General features: G+C 47.2%; 3 protein-coding genes across 4 annotated transcripts; all 3 read left to right on the forward strand.

Moving 5' to 3' along the window:
• Nucleotides 1-212: 212 nt before the first annotated feature.
• Nucleotides 213-1,569, forward strand: LOC101779699. The gene is made up of 3 exons (XM_004961612.4): nt 213-824; nt 930-1,046; nt 1,131-1,569. The coding sequence occupies exons 1-3, from the start codon at nt 495-497 to the stop codon at nt 1,206-1,208; spliced, it is 525 nt and encodes a 174-aa protein (XP_004961669.1). The 5' UTR covers nt 213-494; the 3' UTR covers nt 1,209-1,569.
• Nucleotides 1,570-8,566: 6,997 nt separating this feature from the next.
• Nucleotides 8,567-13,814, forward strand: LOC101780099 (histone-lysine N-methyltransferase, H3 lysine-9 specific SUVH1). The gene is made up of 3 exons (XM_004961613.3): nt 8,567-8,727; nt 10,557-12,669; nt 13,439-13,814. The coding sequence occupies exon 2, from the start codon at nt 10,576-10,578 to the stop codon at nt 12,616-12,618; it is 2,043 nt and encodes a 680-aa protein (XP_004961670.1). The 5' UTR covers nt 8,567-8,727; nt 10,557-10,575; the 3' UTR covers nt 12,619-12,669; nt 13,439-13,814.
• Nucleotides 13,815-14,487: 673 nt separating this feature from the next.
• On the forward strand, nt 14,488-17,815 carry LOC101780904. 2 transcript variants are annotated; one of them, XR_002677086.1, is made up of 7 exons: nt 14,488-15,032; nt 15,127-15,333; nt 15,448-15,613; nt 16,261-16,460; nt 16,778-17,011; nt 17,131-17,307; nt 17,499-17,815. XR_002677086.1 is itself a non-coding variant. In XM_004961615.3 (6 exons), exons 1-6 carry the CDS (start codon nt 14,850-14,852, stop codon nt 17,242-17,244), a joined length of 1,104 nt encoding a protein of 367 aa, XP_004961672.1. In that variant the 5' UTR covers nt 14,489-14,849; the 3' UTR covers nt 17,245-17,484. The 2 variants fall into 2 exon arrangements, 1 of the variants encoding a protein (XP_004961672.1); XM_004961615.3 differs by lacking the exon at nt 17,499-17,815 and having other exon boundaries at nt 14,489-15,032; nt 17,131-17,484.
• The last annotated feature ends 58 nt before the right edge of the window (nt 17,816-17,873 follow it).

Consider the following 17,873-nt stretch of genomic DNA (forward strand, 5'->3'; position numbering starts at 1 on the left):
AAAGCATACCTTTCTCGGCCTTTTGGCTAAGATCAAGTGTAGTATCTGTTCTTATCAGTTTAATATCTGATATGTGGGCCATGTGCCCACTTCGATATTAAATTTATTTTTTGTGGGGGAGGGTCCACCACAGTGGCTTGCCACTGGGGCCCTCGAGCGTCGCCCAGCCGTTGCACTGCTGGCAGGGCCTGGCGCGCCCCAACCAAATCTAAATCAAAATTTAATTAGTTCTTCGTTTCGAAATTGAAATCTTATTTAGATTGCAGGAAATTTAATTGTCCGCTCTATGCAGCTTAGAGCTTCGTTGGGCCAAACGGAATCAGTCGTAGGCCCAACAACTCCGCGCGAAGCCCACGCCATGGCAGCATCGTTCTATCTCACGACGCCTCGTCACCGACCACGTCCTATCCACATCCCACCCTACTCCGCCATCCAGCACCACCGCTTGCCTCGACACACCCCGCCAAGCGCAAGAGCTCGCCGAGTTCGTCTCCATGGCGGCCGCGGCGGTGGCCGTATCCACCTCCCCGTGCAGCGGCTCAGGGCACCTCGGTCTGTTGCAGGCGTCTCAGGCCCACCATCTCCGCCGCACGCTCCTTGGGGGGCGAATGGCCGGACGATGTGGGCGCAGCAGGCTGGCGGTCTTGGCCGCCGCAGGCAAGCCGCCGGGAGAGGCAGAGGAGCAGGTCCCTGCGTGGGCCAAGCCCGGCGCTGACGAGCCGCCGCCCTGGGAGCGCGAAGGCGGGGCCGTGCAGGGGCAGGAAGCCGGGCAGGTGCCGTTCTACGCGTACCTGCTCGCGTCCGCGGTCACCGCCATCGCCGCCGTGCGTTTGCTCGGAAACTCCTCCTTTTCTTTCGCTGCACGTGACGCACTTCGTCACTCACCGACGCGTGGCTTAACATCTTTTTCTCACAAAATCGCTCCACAGATAGGCTCCATCTTCGAGTACACGAACCAGCGGCCGGTGTTCGGGATCGTCGGCTCCGACAGCGCCCTGTACGCGCCGCTCCTGGGCTTCTTCGTCTTCACCGGCATCCCGACCTCCGTACGTATCCACATATGCGCCGTGCCTCCTATAGCAGCGCCTGGTTGTTGCTGACTGACTGAAGAGTTGCTGTGCAAATTTCAGGCGTTTCTGTGGTTCAAGGCCGTGCAGACGGCGAACAGGGATGCCGAGGAGCAAGACCGCAGAGATGGATTTCTGTGACTTTAATTCATTTGCCGGTGCAGAAGAACAAGCACCGCATCAACGTAGCATTGGGTGATGTAATGTATCTGTGTTCTACAAATGAAGAGAGTTGACGAATTTGCGGCATGAAAAAAAGAAAAATGTGCAGATTAATGAGGGGGGTTTTATATGCATGAAGTTCCTGAGTGGCATCTGTCAGCATATGAATAGAAAACATTTGTTTCTTTGGTTAAAAATATCATGTGTTTTGCACTTGAATAGAATGCTTCTTCCTCCATCACTAGCACTGCCTCTTTACTTTGATGGCAATGATGCTATGTCCCTGTATACTCTGAAGGAGCATCTAGGCCCTTAATTCGATTTTGGAGATTAATGACAACATGATCATTGCGACTAACGTGTATTTTGCAGCGGCATTCGATAAGTTAGTGCAACGATGGGCTTTCATGGTATTCTTAGCCCCCATCATGTAATTGAAATTGTATCGGTTCAAAGGACTAGCGAGAAGGCTAAGGACAAGCTAGTTCCAAGAGTCGTTTGGAGTTGAAAGACACTTGGATTAGTATAGGTCTTTTATTTTCCTTTGGTCGTACTATAAAGGGGGGCGAAGAGTAGTAGCTTGACCTAGATGAGTCCTTGAACTAAGTGGATGCACACTTATGAAACTAGGCACTAGGTAGCCCATTTAAAGCTTTGAGATGTGAAGAAGTGGTGAAACTCAAAGAAGTTGAATTGGACGAGTTTCAAACACTTAAAAATGTCACCGATTCATTTGGTGACAACTGGGATGTGTCACCGAATGTGTCAGTGACCACAGGATCCGCAGTATGCTAAACCGAACCACGGGATGGTACGGTGGGCACAATTACGTGCCAGCGGATTAGTCGATGCGTCTAGAACTGACAGTGCCCAGGTGCCCCACTGAATGAGTCAGTGCAATCGGCTCGGCTCGTGATCGGCTCAAAATCAGCTCAGGTAGATTTTGATGAGAAATAAGGCCGCATAGACTATTACGGTGGTAACAGTGACTGAGCACCGAATGAGTCGGTGGCTGTGTCAATGACTGTTGCTAATTGTACTTGCCGCTTGCACCGATTCATATGGTGACACCTTTGGGCTGTCACCGAATTAGTCGGTGCTGCTATTTTCTGTGCATGCGAACAACACAGCTAGTTCATTGCCTTGGCCTATAAATACCTCTTGGGCTGGTTCATTTCAGCTGTCTTGGCACTCAGTGAAGATGATAGGATAAATTTGAGGTCAAGGGAAAGTTGAGCACTAGAAGTGATTTGAGAAGTTCTTAATTGAAGATTAAGGATATCATTAGTGCTTGGAGAGTAGCAAGTGTGCATCCATCCATCTTTTTAGCTTGTGTAGGTCAATTGAGAGTCTTTGCTTGTTACTCTTGGTGATCGGTATCACCTAGACGGCTTGGTGGTGGTGTTCTTGGTGAGCTCTCAAGGAGGTGACTTGTGAAAAGCCCCAAGAAGTATTGTGCTCGGTTTGGAATCCACCGATCCGGAGGGGAGAATGGATTACCACTAGTGAGCACTTATCCTTGTGCGGATCAAGGGGGAGCTATACCCTTGCGGGGGTGCTCCAACGAGGACTAGGGAGAGTGCCGACTCTTCGATACCTCGAGGAAAAATCAGCGTTCTAACCCTCTCTTTACTTTCCGCACTTAAATTCCACATTTACTTTTCGCATTTCAATTTCTAGATTGCCATGCTAGAGTAGGGTTGGAACTAGGTTGCAAACCTTTTGTGTGAGTAGAATAGATACGCTATTTAAGGTTTTAGGCGCATGGGGTGAATTAGCTTGATAGGTTTTAATTTTCACAAAAAAATTGTACAAGCCCCCCCCCCCTCCCCCGGCATCTTGACCCTTTCATACTCTATTTGTTGTGTTGAGCAATTGTGGCAACATTTTGACTGAAGTATAAAATCTCAAAATTTTGCATCGCCGGCGAGGTTGGGGTCTCCTAGTGGTGGTTGTGGCAGCCGCCAGCAATGGTGTCCAGTGAGGAAGGTATATAAGCAGTTTGACAATGAGTAGCATAGCGATTGGTTACAATATTTCTGTCACCACATTCTCTCCTGATGGTTGTATCTTCCAGTTTGAATGCGCTATTGACAACAGCGGGTTTGGCTCCCTAGTCCCCACAAAGCTTCCTTTTCTCTTTGTATGATTCTGCTTGTAGGACTGTTGTTGGGATCAAATGCAAAGATGCGATCGTTCTGGTGATTGATCTGGTCATTGCTGGATTTTAATCCTTGGTGGTCAGAGTTTTTTCATTGGGTGCTTGTATCGTGTGACAACCTGTTATAGTTTTGTTCACCTATAGGGTGTAGAGAAGACATCAAAGATGATTCTGGAGGGGTCTAATCGGTGAATTTACTCCCTGCACCAAAACTCTGATGATTCTGGTAATTATGTTCTTCATTTCTTTTTTTCTTTCTTTTCTCAGAGGAGTAAGCAATCCAATAGAATCGTTGAGTTTTGACGACATCTTTTACTTAAGAACATACATGCGGCAAAATTGCACTTCTATAGCGGCTCTTTTCTTTGGAATTGAGAAGAATGTGCTTGCATTGTATATAGTGATGTCTTCTGCGATACTTTCGATGACCGCTATTCTTTCTGATACATTTGTGTACTTACAGAGTTCCTGTCTTCAACTTTAGGATGTTGCTGGTTTAGCACTGATGGTAGGCAAACAGTATTGAGAGCAAAGTCAGAGGCCATCTAGTTAATCTTGATTATATACTACCGCTTTCTCAGAATTGTTTTTTGACGGGATTCTCAGAATTGATTAAAGCTGTAATGCAACAGGGTGTTTGGAGCACCCATGCCTGTAAAGGAGTTAGCTGATTACCAGATCGTGTAGCCAGCTATGTGCAACTATGTACACTCTATTGGTGCCTTTGTTAAGGAATTTAATTTTTTCAATTATTTTCGAGCTAGGTGTGTGCTTTAATAGATACGTCTACTAATGTTTGTTGCAATTTGAATCAGGCCTTTTGGCTGTGGAGTTATTCATGTAGGTTATGATAGGGGTGGGCCACAGCGATACATGATCGAGCCTTCAGGTCTGTCCTAAGTGAGTTCTTACCATAATACTTGAGATTGTCTTCATTTTGTCTTTATTTACTTGGATTAGAAAAAGGAGTCAAAAGACATACTTTCTAGATTATAAGAATATATGCCTTATGTTAGTGGCTGGGCTTACCAGCTTATGTAATGATCTGATTTGCATTTTCACTTGCATCCGCAACTTTGTTTAGTTGTATTAAAAGTATATATTGTATGTAATGTCTAATAGACATGCACAATGCTTGTTTCAGCTGCCGTCAATGCACATGTAGTTCTAGTTATTTGACAGAAATATTCTGGGGCTGTACTGGTGAAAGGGAAACATGCTGCTAAAACTTAAGCCAATCGTCTCAATATAGATTATTTAGTTATTTGTTGTATGATTTCTGCCCAGCTTCTCTCTTTCTTCTTTTTTCCTCACTAGGACACATCTAGTAGTGGCACATTCATATCATATTGCACTAATTAGATTATCACATAAGTACCATCTTAACAGCTTATAGTATAGGACCTTAGGGTGTTTTGTTACTTTGTTGTTGGTCTCTATGCTACTTTGTACAATTATACGTCAGTAACCCCTATACAACTATATCATTAGTGCATATGCTTGTTTTGATGAGTAGCAGACTAAGAGTCCATGTCAAACAGGGAAAGGTGCTCAAATTCCTTGTATTGGGATTTGAGATTGCACATATCAGATAGGATTAGTTTTTCATTTCAATTTATTTAAACCTACGCTTCTATTTAACAGTTTTTTTCCTTTTGGATGTTATTAGCTAAGCAACAACCTCTTTTCTGTGGCCATGACAGAAATAATTTGCCTTTTCTTTTTGTGAGAATTCTGTTAGTTATGGAGTAGCACCACGACACTAAACTTGGCCTAGGGTTGTAGTTCATAGGACGATGAATAGATTTCACGTAATGTGGTTGCATCTTTACAAACATTTTCTTGGGTTGATTTGTTAGTTTGTTAGGGGCTTTGAGGTTTTGGAAAGACCTTCAGTTGGCAGCAGAAAATGTGCATGATCAGTTGATCACTGAATTGCTCACAGCTTGCCTCTGCGATTCAAGTTCCGATGTATTTTTTTTAAGGAAGTTCTGATCTATTTGAATGTTGCCTTTCAGGGAGCTGGAAAAATTGAAGCTTTCTGATCTAAACCTGCAGGGAAGGCATTGTTGAGGTTGCAAAGACTTATTTCCTGAACCTTTTACCATTGTATGTGCTTGCCAATTCATTAGTGACTTGCTGCAAAGGAAGGACTTGAAAGCTTGTCAATTTTTGTAATAACTTGCTGCAAGGGTGCCACTTGCTGCAAGGGGGAACGAAGGTTGTTGGTTTATGAAATTTTTGCTGGTAAGTTTCTGTTGGAATCCACTAGTCTATTGCATGTTGGGAATACAGTAGGCTATCGGCCTAGCACCCGAGCTTAGAGTAACTAGAGCTTTTTCTTTGCTCAGATTCTTTTGATGCAGATTTGTCGTATCGAGGTGCTGGTGCTAGTGGCAGTCCTGTTCAGAGATTCCATCCCAGGGAGTATTCTTCAGGCCTTGTTTAGTTGGCAAAATTGGGAGGTGCTAAATTACTGTTACAGCACTGTAGCACACTGTAGCGTTTCATTTGTATTTGTGAATTATTATCCAAATATTGACTAATTAGGCTCAAAAGATTCGTCTCGCAAAGTACAACAAAACTGTGCAATTAGTTTTTAATTTCGTCTACATTTAGTACTCCATGCATGTACCACAAGTTTGATGTGATGGAGAATCTTCTTTTTGCATAGTGTTAAAGTTGGGAGTTGGGAGTGAAGTAAACAAGGGGTCAGTTGAAACTGACCCTAACTTTGTGCCGTTCATTTGTGGCGCCAGTTCGCCAGTTTCATTTTCTGAACTCAATACTGACTCAAAACATGGCTTCTGTGGCGCCATTTTGTGGTGTGTAACCGAGTACCGTGTCGCTGTCAGCTGGATGCATGCTGGCTGAGGGAGCACCAGGGACCACGGGCTGCCTCGTGCTGTTTGGGCTTCTGGTGACCTGCTGTTTGTTTGGTTTGACGCGCCCTGGTGTCTCTGGTCTGGTCTGGCGGCCGGGCGAACCTCAAGTGCCCGCTGTCACTTTCGACACCTGTGACCCGTGCGCCAAACCCACCGAGCCTATTTCGCCAGACCCGATACGCGCGCGAAGCACCAAGCGGTGGCTGGCTACAAGGAAAAGACTTGAAGTCACGCGACTATCCAGCAACGAAGGTTGGGCTAGTTTTATCCCGTGGATCGTCGTTGTTGTTGAGAGAGATAGGGCTACATCGGGATTATCGCCATAGCTGCGTGGTACATGCAGAGTGTGGCTTGCTTTGACTGTGCTACGGTGGTTTGGGCTTGGCCGCTTGAGCATGCTGGAGTGGAGTCCATCTCTTTTTCTTGTACATTGTCATTGCAAATTTACTGTTAGCTTGCACTCTCGATTGGCAATGGAGCACGGAAAGACTCTGGGCTTGTGCACATTTTGATACTAGGCCTGTCTCCTTGGAAAGTGATTGAGATTTTTTTTTCTATTTATGATGTATGTTTGTTTGCACTGGGCTTTTGCATTTTAGAAGCTGGCTTATGTGAAAACATCCTATAGACCAGAAGCCAAAAGGAAAAGCTGAAATAAACTGGACCAGCTTCTAGGTCAAAATTCATGGCCGTGAGATATCAATTCAACGATTTAGATTCGTCCCCCGTAACCTTCCTGGTTAAGCAATCTTTTATCACCACATGATTTCAATTCTACAGCTTGGATTGATTCTAACTCCATATATAACTTTCTAACCCTAATCCCCATCCTTGCCTATTTAGCTGCACTACCCCTCGGATGTTTTCATTATACGCGCCGCCACACCACTACCTTGCGCTCACCATCTCTTGCACCGACGTGTTGCATTTCAGAGTTCCGCCGCTATAGTCCCACAATTTTCTTCCTTGCGCTGATGGATCCTCGTTCACCCACCTCAAGTGTCACCCTACCGGGATCCACGGATGGCACTACCATGGGAGACACTGTTGGAGCTTACGACCCCGCGACACCTCTCCCGCTAGCTCTAATGGTGTGCGATGACCCTATTCCCCTCCAGCAACTTCCTCCACCCGACGACGCCGTCCACAATCATGGTGAACAGTCCCTGCGCTACCCCGCCATCCAACCCGCCGTCAATCTGATAGCCTCCCGGTGGTAAATCCCTAAATCCGAGATCCCTTTGCCTTAACCTAAACTGTTAGCTACTAAAGTTTGGTATCCAGTGGTAAGACAAGTAATTCTATTTTCCATAGGATAAATCTGAATAAAAACGGTAGTCTTTTTTCTGAAAATTTGCAAAATTGCCATTAGCTTTTTATTTACCCTTTCAATCCAAACTTTAGATTTCAGTTGTCGGGCCTTTTTTTATTTTGTCAAGTCACGAATGCAAAATGACATAATTGCTCATGTGATTAGATTCAACAGAACGTCATATGTTGAGCCAAACCATTGTGGGTTGGATCTCTCCCTAGCGCGATTTCTACATTCCTCTCAGATCGTGCATCCGTATTTAGTTAAAAGGAAGCTTTTCATTTTGTGGCAACTAACTGGCTGAATCAACAAAGGTTTATAGTTGCGATATTTAATAGATCCGAACAACCTCATTGAGGGAACTGTTGAAGTTGTAGAGGCAAGGGACCTAAGGTTTTTATGTTCCCTCCCATGCGGTCTCTTTCTCGTTCATCTCACTAACCTCTCACTCCTCTTTTTCCCATCCTCTGTGGGGGTGGAGCAGAGACCAATCCGATGCTTGATCCATCTCTACTATCTCTGATCCTATCGCGCCGGGCGGATTGCTCTAAGTGTTTGCTACGTTTATTAGGGAGCATTTCATTGCGATGACTGTTGAGCAATTAAATCTGAATCTACCCACGTCCTTCTGTTATTTTAGTTGCTGATTTGATCATTGCATGTTGTCATGTGAGTTAATCGATGCACCATCCATTATCCTTCTCGCGCGCAAGATCAATACGCTTAGATGCAAAAGTCGCTAGTTTTGTGAAAAAAATTAAGGTTCATTTGATCATTTCACCATGTCTTTTTGATCTGGAGGAGGTCGATCTTAAATAATACCACAAATTTCCAGTAATTTCATAATTGCATACCATTTTTCCGCGATCGGGGCCAATTTAGAGGGCTGGTTGTAAAAGTCTGTCTCCCGAAGTTCGTTGAATGGGAAAATACAGTTCGTAAGCGGTCCGTCTCCCCTCCAATACACGAGGGGCAAATCCAACCGTCCAGTCAACCCCTCCCTACTGGACTCCTTCCTTCCCACGGCCACAGGCCCACAGCAAGCGCCCTTCTTCTCCGTCCGAGCCCAGCCACTCTCTCTTCCTCTCCGATTCGTGCTCGTCAACCTCTGGTGGGTAGTGGTGGACTGCCGGCGACGAGGTGGGTCCTCCTCCTCCTCCCTCTCTCGGATTGAGGCATGGTGGTGGCTGGGTTAGGGTTAGGGTTTCGGGTTCGGGGTCGTCGGGGGAGAGAGGGCTCCATGGCCGGCGGGCTTAGAGGAGCATCTGGCGGCGGCGGCGGCGGATCGAGGGTGGACAGGCGAGGCGGCGGACGCCAACCTGCGGGAAGGCCGACGGCGTGGGCGAGCGGCCTCCTTATTTAACGAAATGGTGGGGTGGAGGGCGTCTTGTGGGTAGCGCGGCCGGCGGCCGGAGGCGGTGGTGGCAGGGGCTGTCGGGGTTCATTGAACCTGGACTGTGCATTCCGCAGCCCCAAATCTTGCATGCACAGTTTAGTAAAGTCCTTGTCGAATAGATCCTTTGAGGGCTTGTTTGGATACAGCCATTCTCGGTGTGGATTGGAGGGGACTGTGGGGGGATCGAGGGAGAAATTGGTCCATTCCCCTCCATCCCCTCCAATCCACAACGGGAATGGTCTATCCAAACTAGTCTTGATGTTTTGGGGGCAGGCACGCTGTTTCAGACTTTCAGTTTAGGTTCTTCTGGGGTTGTGATTCCTTCGGTCGGGGTATTTCTCCCACATTTTGATCTGGGGTTGTGCTCGGTGACACCAGGGGCTAGTTCAAAAGGTCACTTATATAAACACTATTGCTATAAAGTCCCTTGAGATTTTGCTGGCGATTGGCACCTTGGATGCATGTTAGACCCAATGTGTTCATGAAGATACCTGTGCGGCGAACCTTCTCAGCCTTGCTGTATGAAATGTAATGTAACAAGCATACCGAGATGGATGCTGCTCGCCCCAGTTGATGGCTGCAAGTTAGAATCCCTTGTAGAGCACTAGAGCATGCCAACGAGAATCTGACAACTGTTTGATATCTACCTTCTTGAATCACAAACCCATGATTTATGCCTTAAACCAACCTCCTACCCCTCATTTCATGGTCTCATGGGTGGAACTTCTGCAAAAATCACTTGGCATTTGGACAGTAATGGAAACCTTGCAGTGAACCATCCAAATGATTGTTTTGTTTAGTGCAAGCTATTTTGCCATTGCACTGCTGCTGCCATTCTATCCCGCACTTCATACGCCTTTTTCCAATTTCGTAGCTGATCACCAGCCAACTTCCTCGACATCATTGACACCCTGGTGCCGGTGGGAGACCAGACCACAATCCATAAACGTGTCCAATTCACCACAAGTTCTCTGTTCTGAACTTTTCCTTGCCCTTCCCCTTATTTGTTGCAATTGTTGGCAAATGCATGGTGATCAACCGTTTGGTTTGGATGGTGGGATTCAGGATGGTTCATATCGAATTGCACAAGGCGACAAGGGCCTGAGGCTTGCTTGTATGTATCTGGTTTTGGCATGGCCGTCGATTATGTGCTCATAATGGCTAATAAATTTCTGTTACATGGAGTTTGTGACAGTCAATGGGTAGTACAGAGTGACTTATGATATAAGAAAACTACTTTAGTAATGGTTCCTTGAAAAACAAAAAACTACCATTATAATGGAATTGTGAAGTTTTTTATTTGGCGAATGTTTCTTTTAACAGTACTTTGCCGCCACAACTTGCACAGAAAATATGCAAAGTGACTTGTAGGGTGACAAAAGTATGCCGGATTGTCAAATAGTGCTTGAAGTTCACGTGCTGATTACAACAGTTTTTTTTTGGGATGGAGCTCAAGGATTGATTTTGCTTACTTCAATGCTCTTAAGGGTTCACTCAACATTCATTCTTTGCTTACTCCACTAAGGATTTTCATTTTTCTAATACTCCACTAATATTTTTTTTTCTTTGGCAGGAATTTTCATACATCTGAGATGTACAGGGCCTCAAATTTCATACCTGATCCTAATCAGGAGCTCCTAGATGTCAAGCCATTAAGGTCTTTAGCTCCCATGTTCCCTGCACCCATGGGAGTCAATGTTAATCAGTCAAGCACACCACCATTGGTCTGTGTCACTCCGGTTGGCCAATTTCCAACAGGGTTTGGTGCGGGGAATCTTCCTTCCTTTGGATCTTTTGCTACTTTCAGTGCCTCTGCGAATGGTGTTTCTTATACCGGCACCAGTGCCAACGGGCCCATTGATGCCACCCCTATCTCTGCATACAAGACAAGATCAAGCATGTTAGTTGATGGTGATGATGAACCTTACTCTGGTAACCAAACTGTGGCATCTGAACGGAAGGCTAGGAGAGGCCGTCCTCCTGGTTCTGGTGCATCTGGTGCCGATGGCTCAAATGGTAAGTTAAAGCGCCCTAAGCCCACATACAAGAATTTTGTTGCTGGCAAGGAGCTTGCCTTTCTGCCATCTGCATCCGATCCCAGGGAGATTGTGGAAGCAGTTCACATGACCTTTGAGGCACTCCGGAGAAGACATCTGCAGATGGATGAAACACAGGATGCTAGCAGACGTGCAGACCTGAAGGCTGGCGCCATCATGATGGCCAGTAACATCAGGGCCAATTCGGGTAAGAGGGTAGGAACTGTCCCTGGAGTTGAAATAGGGGATATTTTCTATTTCAGGATGGAACTTTGTATCATTGGGTTGCATGCACCTAGTATGGGAGGCATAGATTACATGACTACTAAGTTTGGAAATGATGAGGATTCTGTAGCGATATGTATCGTCTCTGCAGGCGGTTATGAGAATGAGGATGATGACACAGATGTGCTGGTGTACAGTGGCCAAGGGGGAAATAGTAGGAATACTGAGGAGAGGCATGACCAGAAGCTTGAGAGGGGTAACCTAGCTCTTGAGAGGAGTTTGCACAGGAAGAATGAGATAAGGGTTGTACGGGGCTTCAAGGATCCATTTTGCATAACTGGAAAAATTTACGTGTATGATGGCCTCTACAAGATTCATGAGTCCTGGAAGGAGAGAACAAAGTCTGGTATCAATTGCTTCAAGTACAAGCTGCTGCGTGAACCTGGTCAGCGTGATGGAGCTGCAATATGGAAGGTGACTCAGAAATGGATAACTAATCCTACTACCAGAGGCAATGTTCTACTAGCTGATCTGTCATCTAAGGCTGAAATGTTGCCGGTTTGTCTTGTCAATGAGGTAGACCACGAGAAAGGACCTGGACATTTCACCTATACTAACCAGGTCAAATACTTGAGGCCTCTCAGTTCTATGAAGAAGTTGCAGGGTTGCGGATGCCAGAGTGTTTGCCTGCCTGGCGATTCCAGTTGTGCTTGTGGACAACGCAATGGAGGTGATTTACCTTACAGTTCATCAGGATTGTTGGCCTGCCGCAAACCAATAATCTATGAATGTGGTGATTCTTGCAACTGTTCTACAAATTGCCGGAACAGAGTGACCCAAAAGGGAGCCAGGTTACATTTTGAGGTCTTCAGGACCACCAACCGAGGCTGGGGTCTTCGCTGCTGGGACCCTATTCGTGCTGGTGCATTTATATGCGAGTATGCTGGTGAGGTCATTGATGAGCTCAAAGTTAATCTGAATGATAGTGAAGATGATTACATCTTTCAGACCGTATGTCCTGGTGATAAGACTTTAAAATGGAATTGTGGGCCTGAACTGATAGGTGAGGAAAGCACATACGTATCAGCTGATGAATTTGAGCCAATGCCCATCAAGATAAGTGCAAAAAATATGGGAAATGTCTCGCGTTTCATGAACCACAGTTGCTCACCAAATGTTTTCTGGCAACCAGTACAATATGACCATGGAGATGACAGGCATCCACATATAATGTTCTTTGCACTGAAGCATATTCCTCCCATGACAGAGCTGACTTATGACTATGGTGTTGCTGGAGCTGAGTCTAGTGGTTCAGGTTCTCGTAGAACGAGGAACTGCATGTGTGACTCACGAAACTGCCGGGGTTTATTTTGATTAGTTGGGACTTGCTCATTGTGGTTAATCATGCAAATTACTTTCTGCTAGGTAAGTTTTTTGCCCCCCCAAAATTGGTCTATTCGTTTCATCATATGTGCATATTTCATTTGATGAGCAAAATGGGCATCATGTAAAAGGTAGACACAAAGTAGACATGAAAGTTCTGGAAGAATAAAAAATGATTATGTAGTCTATGGAGTGCAATATTGCTTCAGTCTGGACACAAAGTGACATGAAAGTTCTGGAAGAATAAAAAATGATTATGTAGTCTATGGAGTGCTGTAGGCTTGTAGCACCTTTTAAGACATACAAGTTTTCCATGAACTGTTGCATTTGTCAATATCTTTATCTTTTGATTTATTGTCTATCAGAATCTTTCTTTAGTTCTCACGCTGAGGAGTACAAGGTAGAGTAAACTAAGAACAATTTTGGAAATTTTCATGTCCATTCAGTGCACAAAACAAAGCTGCCTTGGCACCTTGCACTATACCCAACAAGTCAGATTGTATGTGACATGTTGCCCTAAATGCCTAGTTTCCTGACTCATTATATGTATCATAGAATGATGCATTTATCTTCCCTCAGGACCTGATTTTTCTATTTTATTTGTATATTGTATAAGTTAATTTTGGAGCTGCGCATGTAGGGGGGATGATATAATTTAAGCTATCGTCTTAAAGTTTAGTGTAAAATGCTGCACAAATTACCTTTTTCTTCGCCCAGAATTATACTACTACGTTTGGGTTTTAACCTGTATCCTTTGTTGGTGGGTGAAATCTGTATGACATCTTCCGTTTTACTGTCATTTCTTTTTTAGATCCTTCCACCGGACCCCAAGTTTGAGCTGCATGGTGTTACGCCTCAAGGATGATCATGCGACTGATGATATCATCGTCCGCGAATGTGAACTGTGAAGGCAGTAAATTATCGTCGAACCGTAGAATTTCCATTTTTTTTCCTTTGTCGTATGCTGCACTCGGCTCGCAGTGTGTGGTGGCCGTCGTCCCATCATTTGCTCTGATGTGTTGCTGCTGCTGCTGCTGCTGCTAATCCTGTGTACCAGTTGTTGCACCCGGTTTCGTAGTCCGATTAGCCCTGCTCGCGCTGGACGCCTGGCCGTTGCCCGTGACTCCTTTGATTTGGTGTCATTGTAAAGTTAAATCTGGTTTAGGATCATGTTGCTTTTGACTCGATTTCTCCGTCTCCCTTGCCCTTTTGTTGCGTGTTGTGCGGCGTTGTTTCTTGATTTCTGCCAGGTTCAGGTTTATGCTGAATGTTCAAGGAGGGAGAAAAGGATTCAATCTGGCACGGGCACCCAGTTTCGTCGTAAGCGCCGGCGGATGAAATTTGCTGCGAGAGGAGCCAGTTCCTGATGCAGTGATGCTGTTGCGCTGACCAGTCTCCCACAGGTAGCAGGTGGAGGCTGGAGCGGCGTGTCTGACTCCAACGCCAGCACGCGCGTTTCTTCCGTGTGCCCTGCTATTTTCACTGAAAGCGATGGCCGGAATGTGCGAGAAGAAAATCCGTATCCAGGAGCAGGAGCGTTGCCGTCGGCGTCGGAGTCGTCGACGCAGCAGGGCACGCCGACGGCCCGGCCGTCTCGCATCACTCACCTGGCGTGCGATCTGGCATCGTCACCGCACCGTCCTCGACCACTGGAGCCAGGAGATGCATCCTGAGTTTCTGACAGGAACAGGAGCAGCAGACGTGGCTGGCACACCAATAGCGCCGAGATCCGCAGCCCCCGGTCTCGCGTACACGAGTCCCGGCCCCGGACTCCCTCACCGCCTCACGGGTCCCGCTCCCGCGCCGGCCTGGCCGTCTGGCTGGCTCGTCGTCCGCGCCGTCCCGTCCCCCGCGTCGCGTTGCGTCGCCGAGACAACTCTCCATCTCCAAGCCTCCAACCAGCCGGCACCGGCGAGCCCCACGCATTGCCAATTTGGCGTCGCATTCACATCCAACCGCTCGCTTGCGCCCCCCGCAACGCAGCGTCACGACACCGCGGATTCGATTCCCTCCTGGCCTCCTCCCTCCAAACCTCCGTTGCTTTTCGCTTTTCCGGCTGGGCTGCTGTTACCGCCTTCGGGGGGCAGTCGGGCAGGCGTTGAGCGAGCCCTCGGTCTCGACGCCTCCGTCCGCCACCGGGAGCGCGCCATGGCCGCCGCCGCCGGCGGCGCGGGTTCTCCCCTCCGCCGCGCGTCGTCGTCCGCCGAGACCGTACGGCCGCGATGAGCCCCGCGGTCCGGGTGAGGAGGGCTGCTCCGTCCGCGCCCGGTCGGGGCGCCAAGGTGGAGGAGCGAGGGGAGGAGGCGGTGGTCGCGTGGCGGGAGCTGCAGGGCCGAGCGGTGGCGCTCGCGGCCGCGGCCGAGGAGCGGGCGGCCCTGGCCCGCCGCATCGAGGCCGCGCTCGAGGTGCCTCCCGTCCCCGCCACGTCCGCCCCTTCTTCCACCGCGTGGTTTTGTTTTTTTTTTTAATTTTCGGTGCGGTGTGGCGCTCGTCGTGCAGGTGAGGAGGGAGGCGCTGCGGCAGGCGGAGGCGCTGGGCGAGCTGAGGCGGAGGTTGGACCTCCAGCACGCGCGCGCGGAGGAGGCCGTCGTCGGGAGGAGGCGGGCGGCCCAGGACGTCGAGCGGGGGAAGGAGCGGCTGCAGGAGCAGATCGAGCGGGTGCTGCCGCTGTCCAGGGCCCTCACCGCCGCGCACCAGCGAGTGCAGGTAGCCGAAGTGATCTTTCTGCTGATTTGCGCCAATGCCAAGTTGCTGCTAGATTGGATTCGAACTTGGATTATCTGCATTTGTGTATGGAGAATCAACCTGCGCTGATTGCAGGAGGCGAAGGAGGCTTTAGCTGGAGACAAGGCCAGGCTTGAGGATCTGCAGAGGCTGCTTAGGACGAGGCAGCAGTGCATGGTTGGCCAGGTCGCTGCCTTGTACCCTGTGAAGGTCTTCCATGATCTGTCCCAACACGCAGAAAACCATCGTGCCGACACTAATGGTGAGAATCCATTACTAATATGCCTCTCGTGATATACAGTATCTCTTTGGAAGAAAATACATTCTTAATTTCTTATGGCATATTTCATTTTGTCAAATGATCTTATGACATATTTCACGTGTCTTCTAGCAGTGGATAGGTGAGAATGAGTTTGCCTGGTTTGTTCAGCAGTCCCCCATCTGTTAGCTCTGCGAAGTTAGCAAGATAGTTTTCTTGTCCATTAGTGTTGACTGATATGTTTCATGTTATGATGGAAATGCAGTGTTTACATTTAGTCCATGACCTAATGTTTAATTTACCTCATCTGTGTGATTTATTTTTCCGCTCTGACCTCCTTGGTATCCATGCCTTTGGTGGTACTCTAGTTCAGTGTCCGATATGCTAGTCTAGTTGGAGACTTTGTTCTCTGCAGTCCAGGGACTGGGGGACTGAACGATTGCAGCGGCACTGGCGCACTGCTTAAAAAGAATGCATATTCATTGAAATTTCCATCTCAGTTCTGATACAGCTTGCTTAGGATATTCCTATGTAAGGATCACTGGTAAACATCTGCATTATGTGTTTTTCTTCTATAAGAGAAATTGAGGAAAAAACATTCAAGAATCACCTTTCGAAACCATTTATGTGAGATGACAGAACACTTTCAGGGGAGCATGGAACACTTTCAGAGGAAAATAGAACACCTTCAGGAGCATATGGAACTCATGTACCCAGTGCCATTAAATCTCCTCAAGTGCGTGCTTGGACGTTTTTTGGCTGGCAAATTATGAAGCCTAAAAGAAGGCAAAAGAATTACAGTGACAAGGAGCTTCAGAGGTCTGCAACTGTTCTGGGATATGCAGCCCATGTAAGTCTGCTTACTGTCTTTACTAATTATAATGAGATGTCCTCTGAGCAGCATAGGTATTCCAACCTAGCTGGGATTATTGTCACGCACAAGGGAGAAAATTACCCCAAAAAAATTGCATCATAGCATACTAATTGTATATAAGATCAGTTGAAGAACATTTTAGTTTTCATATATTAGTTTGGAATGATACGAGGCACTATGGTCCTTTCAACTTTTCAGTTTATCGCAAAGTTCAAAAATAATCTACTTGCATGTACCTCTGGTTTGATACCTTGATGACGTCGCGAGTTGCTTATCTTTTTTATTTGTTGTAGGCAGTCTTGCTCATAGCCTCCTATCTCGATGTTCCCCTCCGATATCCCCTACGCTTTGGAGGATCCCGATCTTATGTGAGTGATCGTTTGCCTTCAGCTGAAACATCGGCTGCTTCAGCAGAAAACGCAAGCACGAACAACACCGGGTCAGAACTAACAGAATACCCCCTTTTCATGGAATGCCAAGAAGATGACTCCACTAGGGCCTCCTATGCCATTTATTTGTTACACAAGGTTTGTACTTCCCTCTGAACCTTGTATCATAGCTGCTGATATTCCGTTGCAATGCTTGTTTGATATAGTTTTCACCTGCAAACTGAGACTGCTGCGTTCATTTGCATGCGAATGATCAGGATACGGAGCAGCTTCTGAACTACATTGGAGCAGAGAGCTCTGGGAGGCATGTATTTGGTAACCTGAGAGAGCTTCTTAGGATCGTACTGTCCGATGAGTATGTGTACAGATGATGGATGGATTCGATCCCCACGTGGTTTTGAAGTGCTTATGCTCTAGAGAAGTGTCATACAGATGTAAGTAGCCAAGTAGGTGTTTTTTTCCTGTCTATTATTTTGGTGTGATTTTTGCCCCTCTTTCGCTGCGCCGGGTTTTTGTACGCGCAGGAAATAGGCATGTTAGGTCTTTTTTATAGATGAAATGAAATGGTATCACATCACATATATGACGTTACATGCGCCTGATCCTCTACATGTGCGCTCTCCAGGTTTCTCTGCGTGTTATCCTAGGCAAGCTAGACATTTTGCGCAAGCATCAGGAGCTGATGTCGAGATCGCATTGTCCGGCCGACACGCCACCTCCTAATTTCAACAGGACCAACCAATATCCAGAAATGCTCTGAGTACCCTGGCTTTCCAACCTGGCGTTCTTGAGCGAGAAGCACGCCACTGATCTGGCGCCGCTGTGTCAAAGAGGCGACACGGCAAAATGTGTTTTTTATGGTTCGCGGCAGGGCCTTGTGATGTGCCTTCCTAAAGCCGGTGCACCAACATCTGATCCTGAGGTGTGGTCATCATCAGCGCCACACGGCCGGGACGGTGAGCCCCGTCGGCGAAAGAGGAGAGCCCGGAAAGAAGCTTTT

This window comes from Setaria italica, chromosome III (assembly GCF_000263155.2).
Source record: "Setaria italica strain Yugu1 chromosome III, Setaria_italica_v2.0, whole genome shotgun sequence".
Taxonomy (NCBI): Eukaryota; Viridiplantae; Streptophyta; class Magnoliopsida; order Poales; family Poaceae; genus Setaria; species Setaria italica.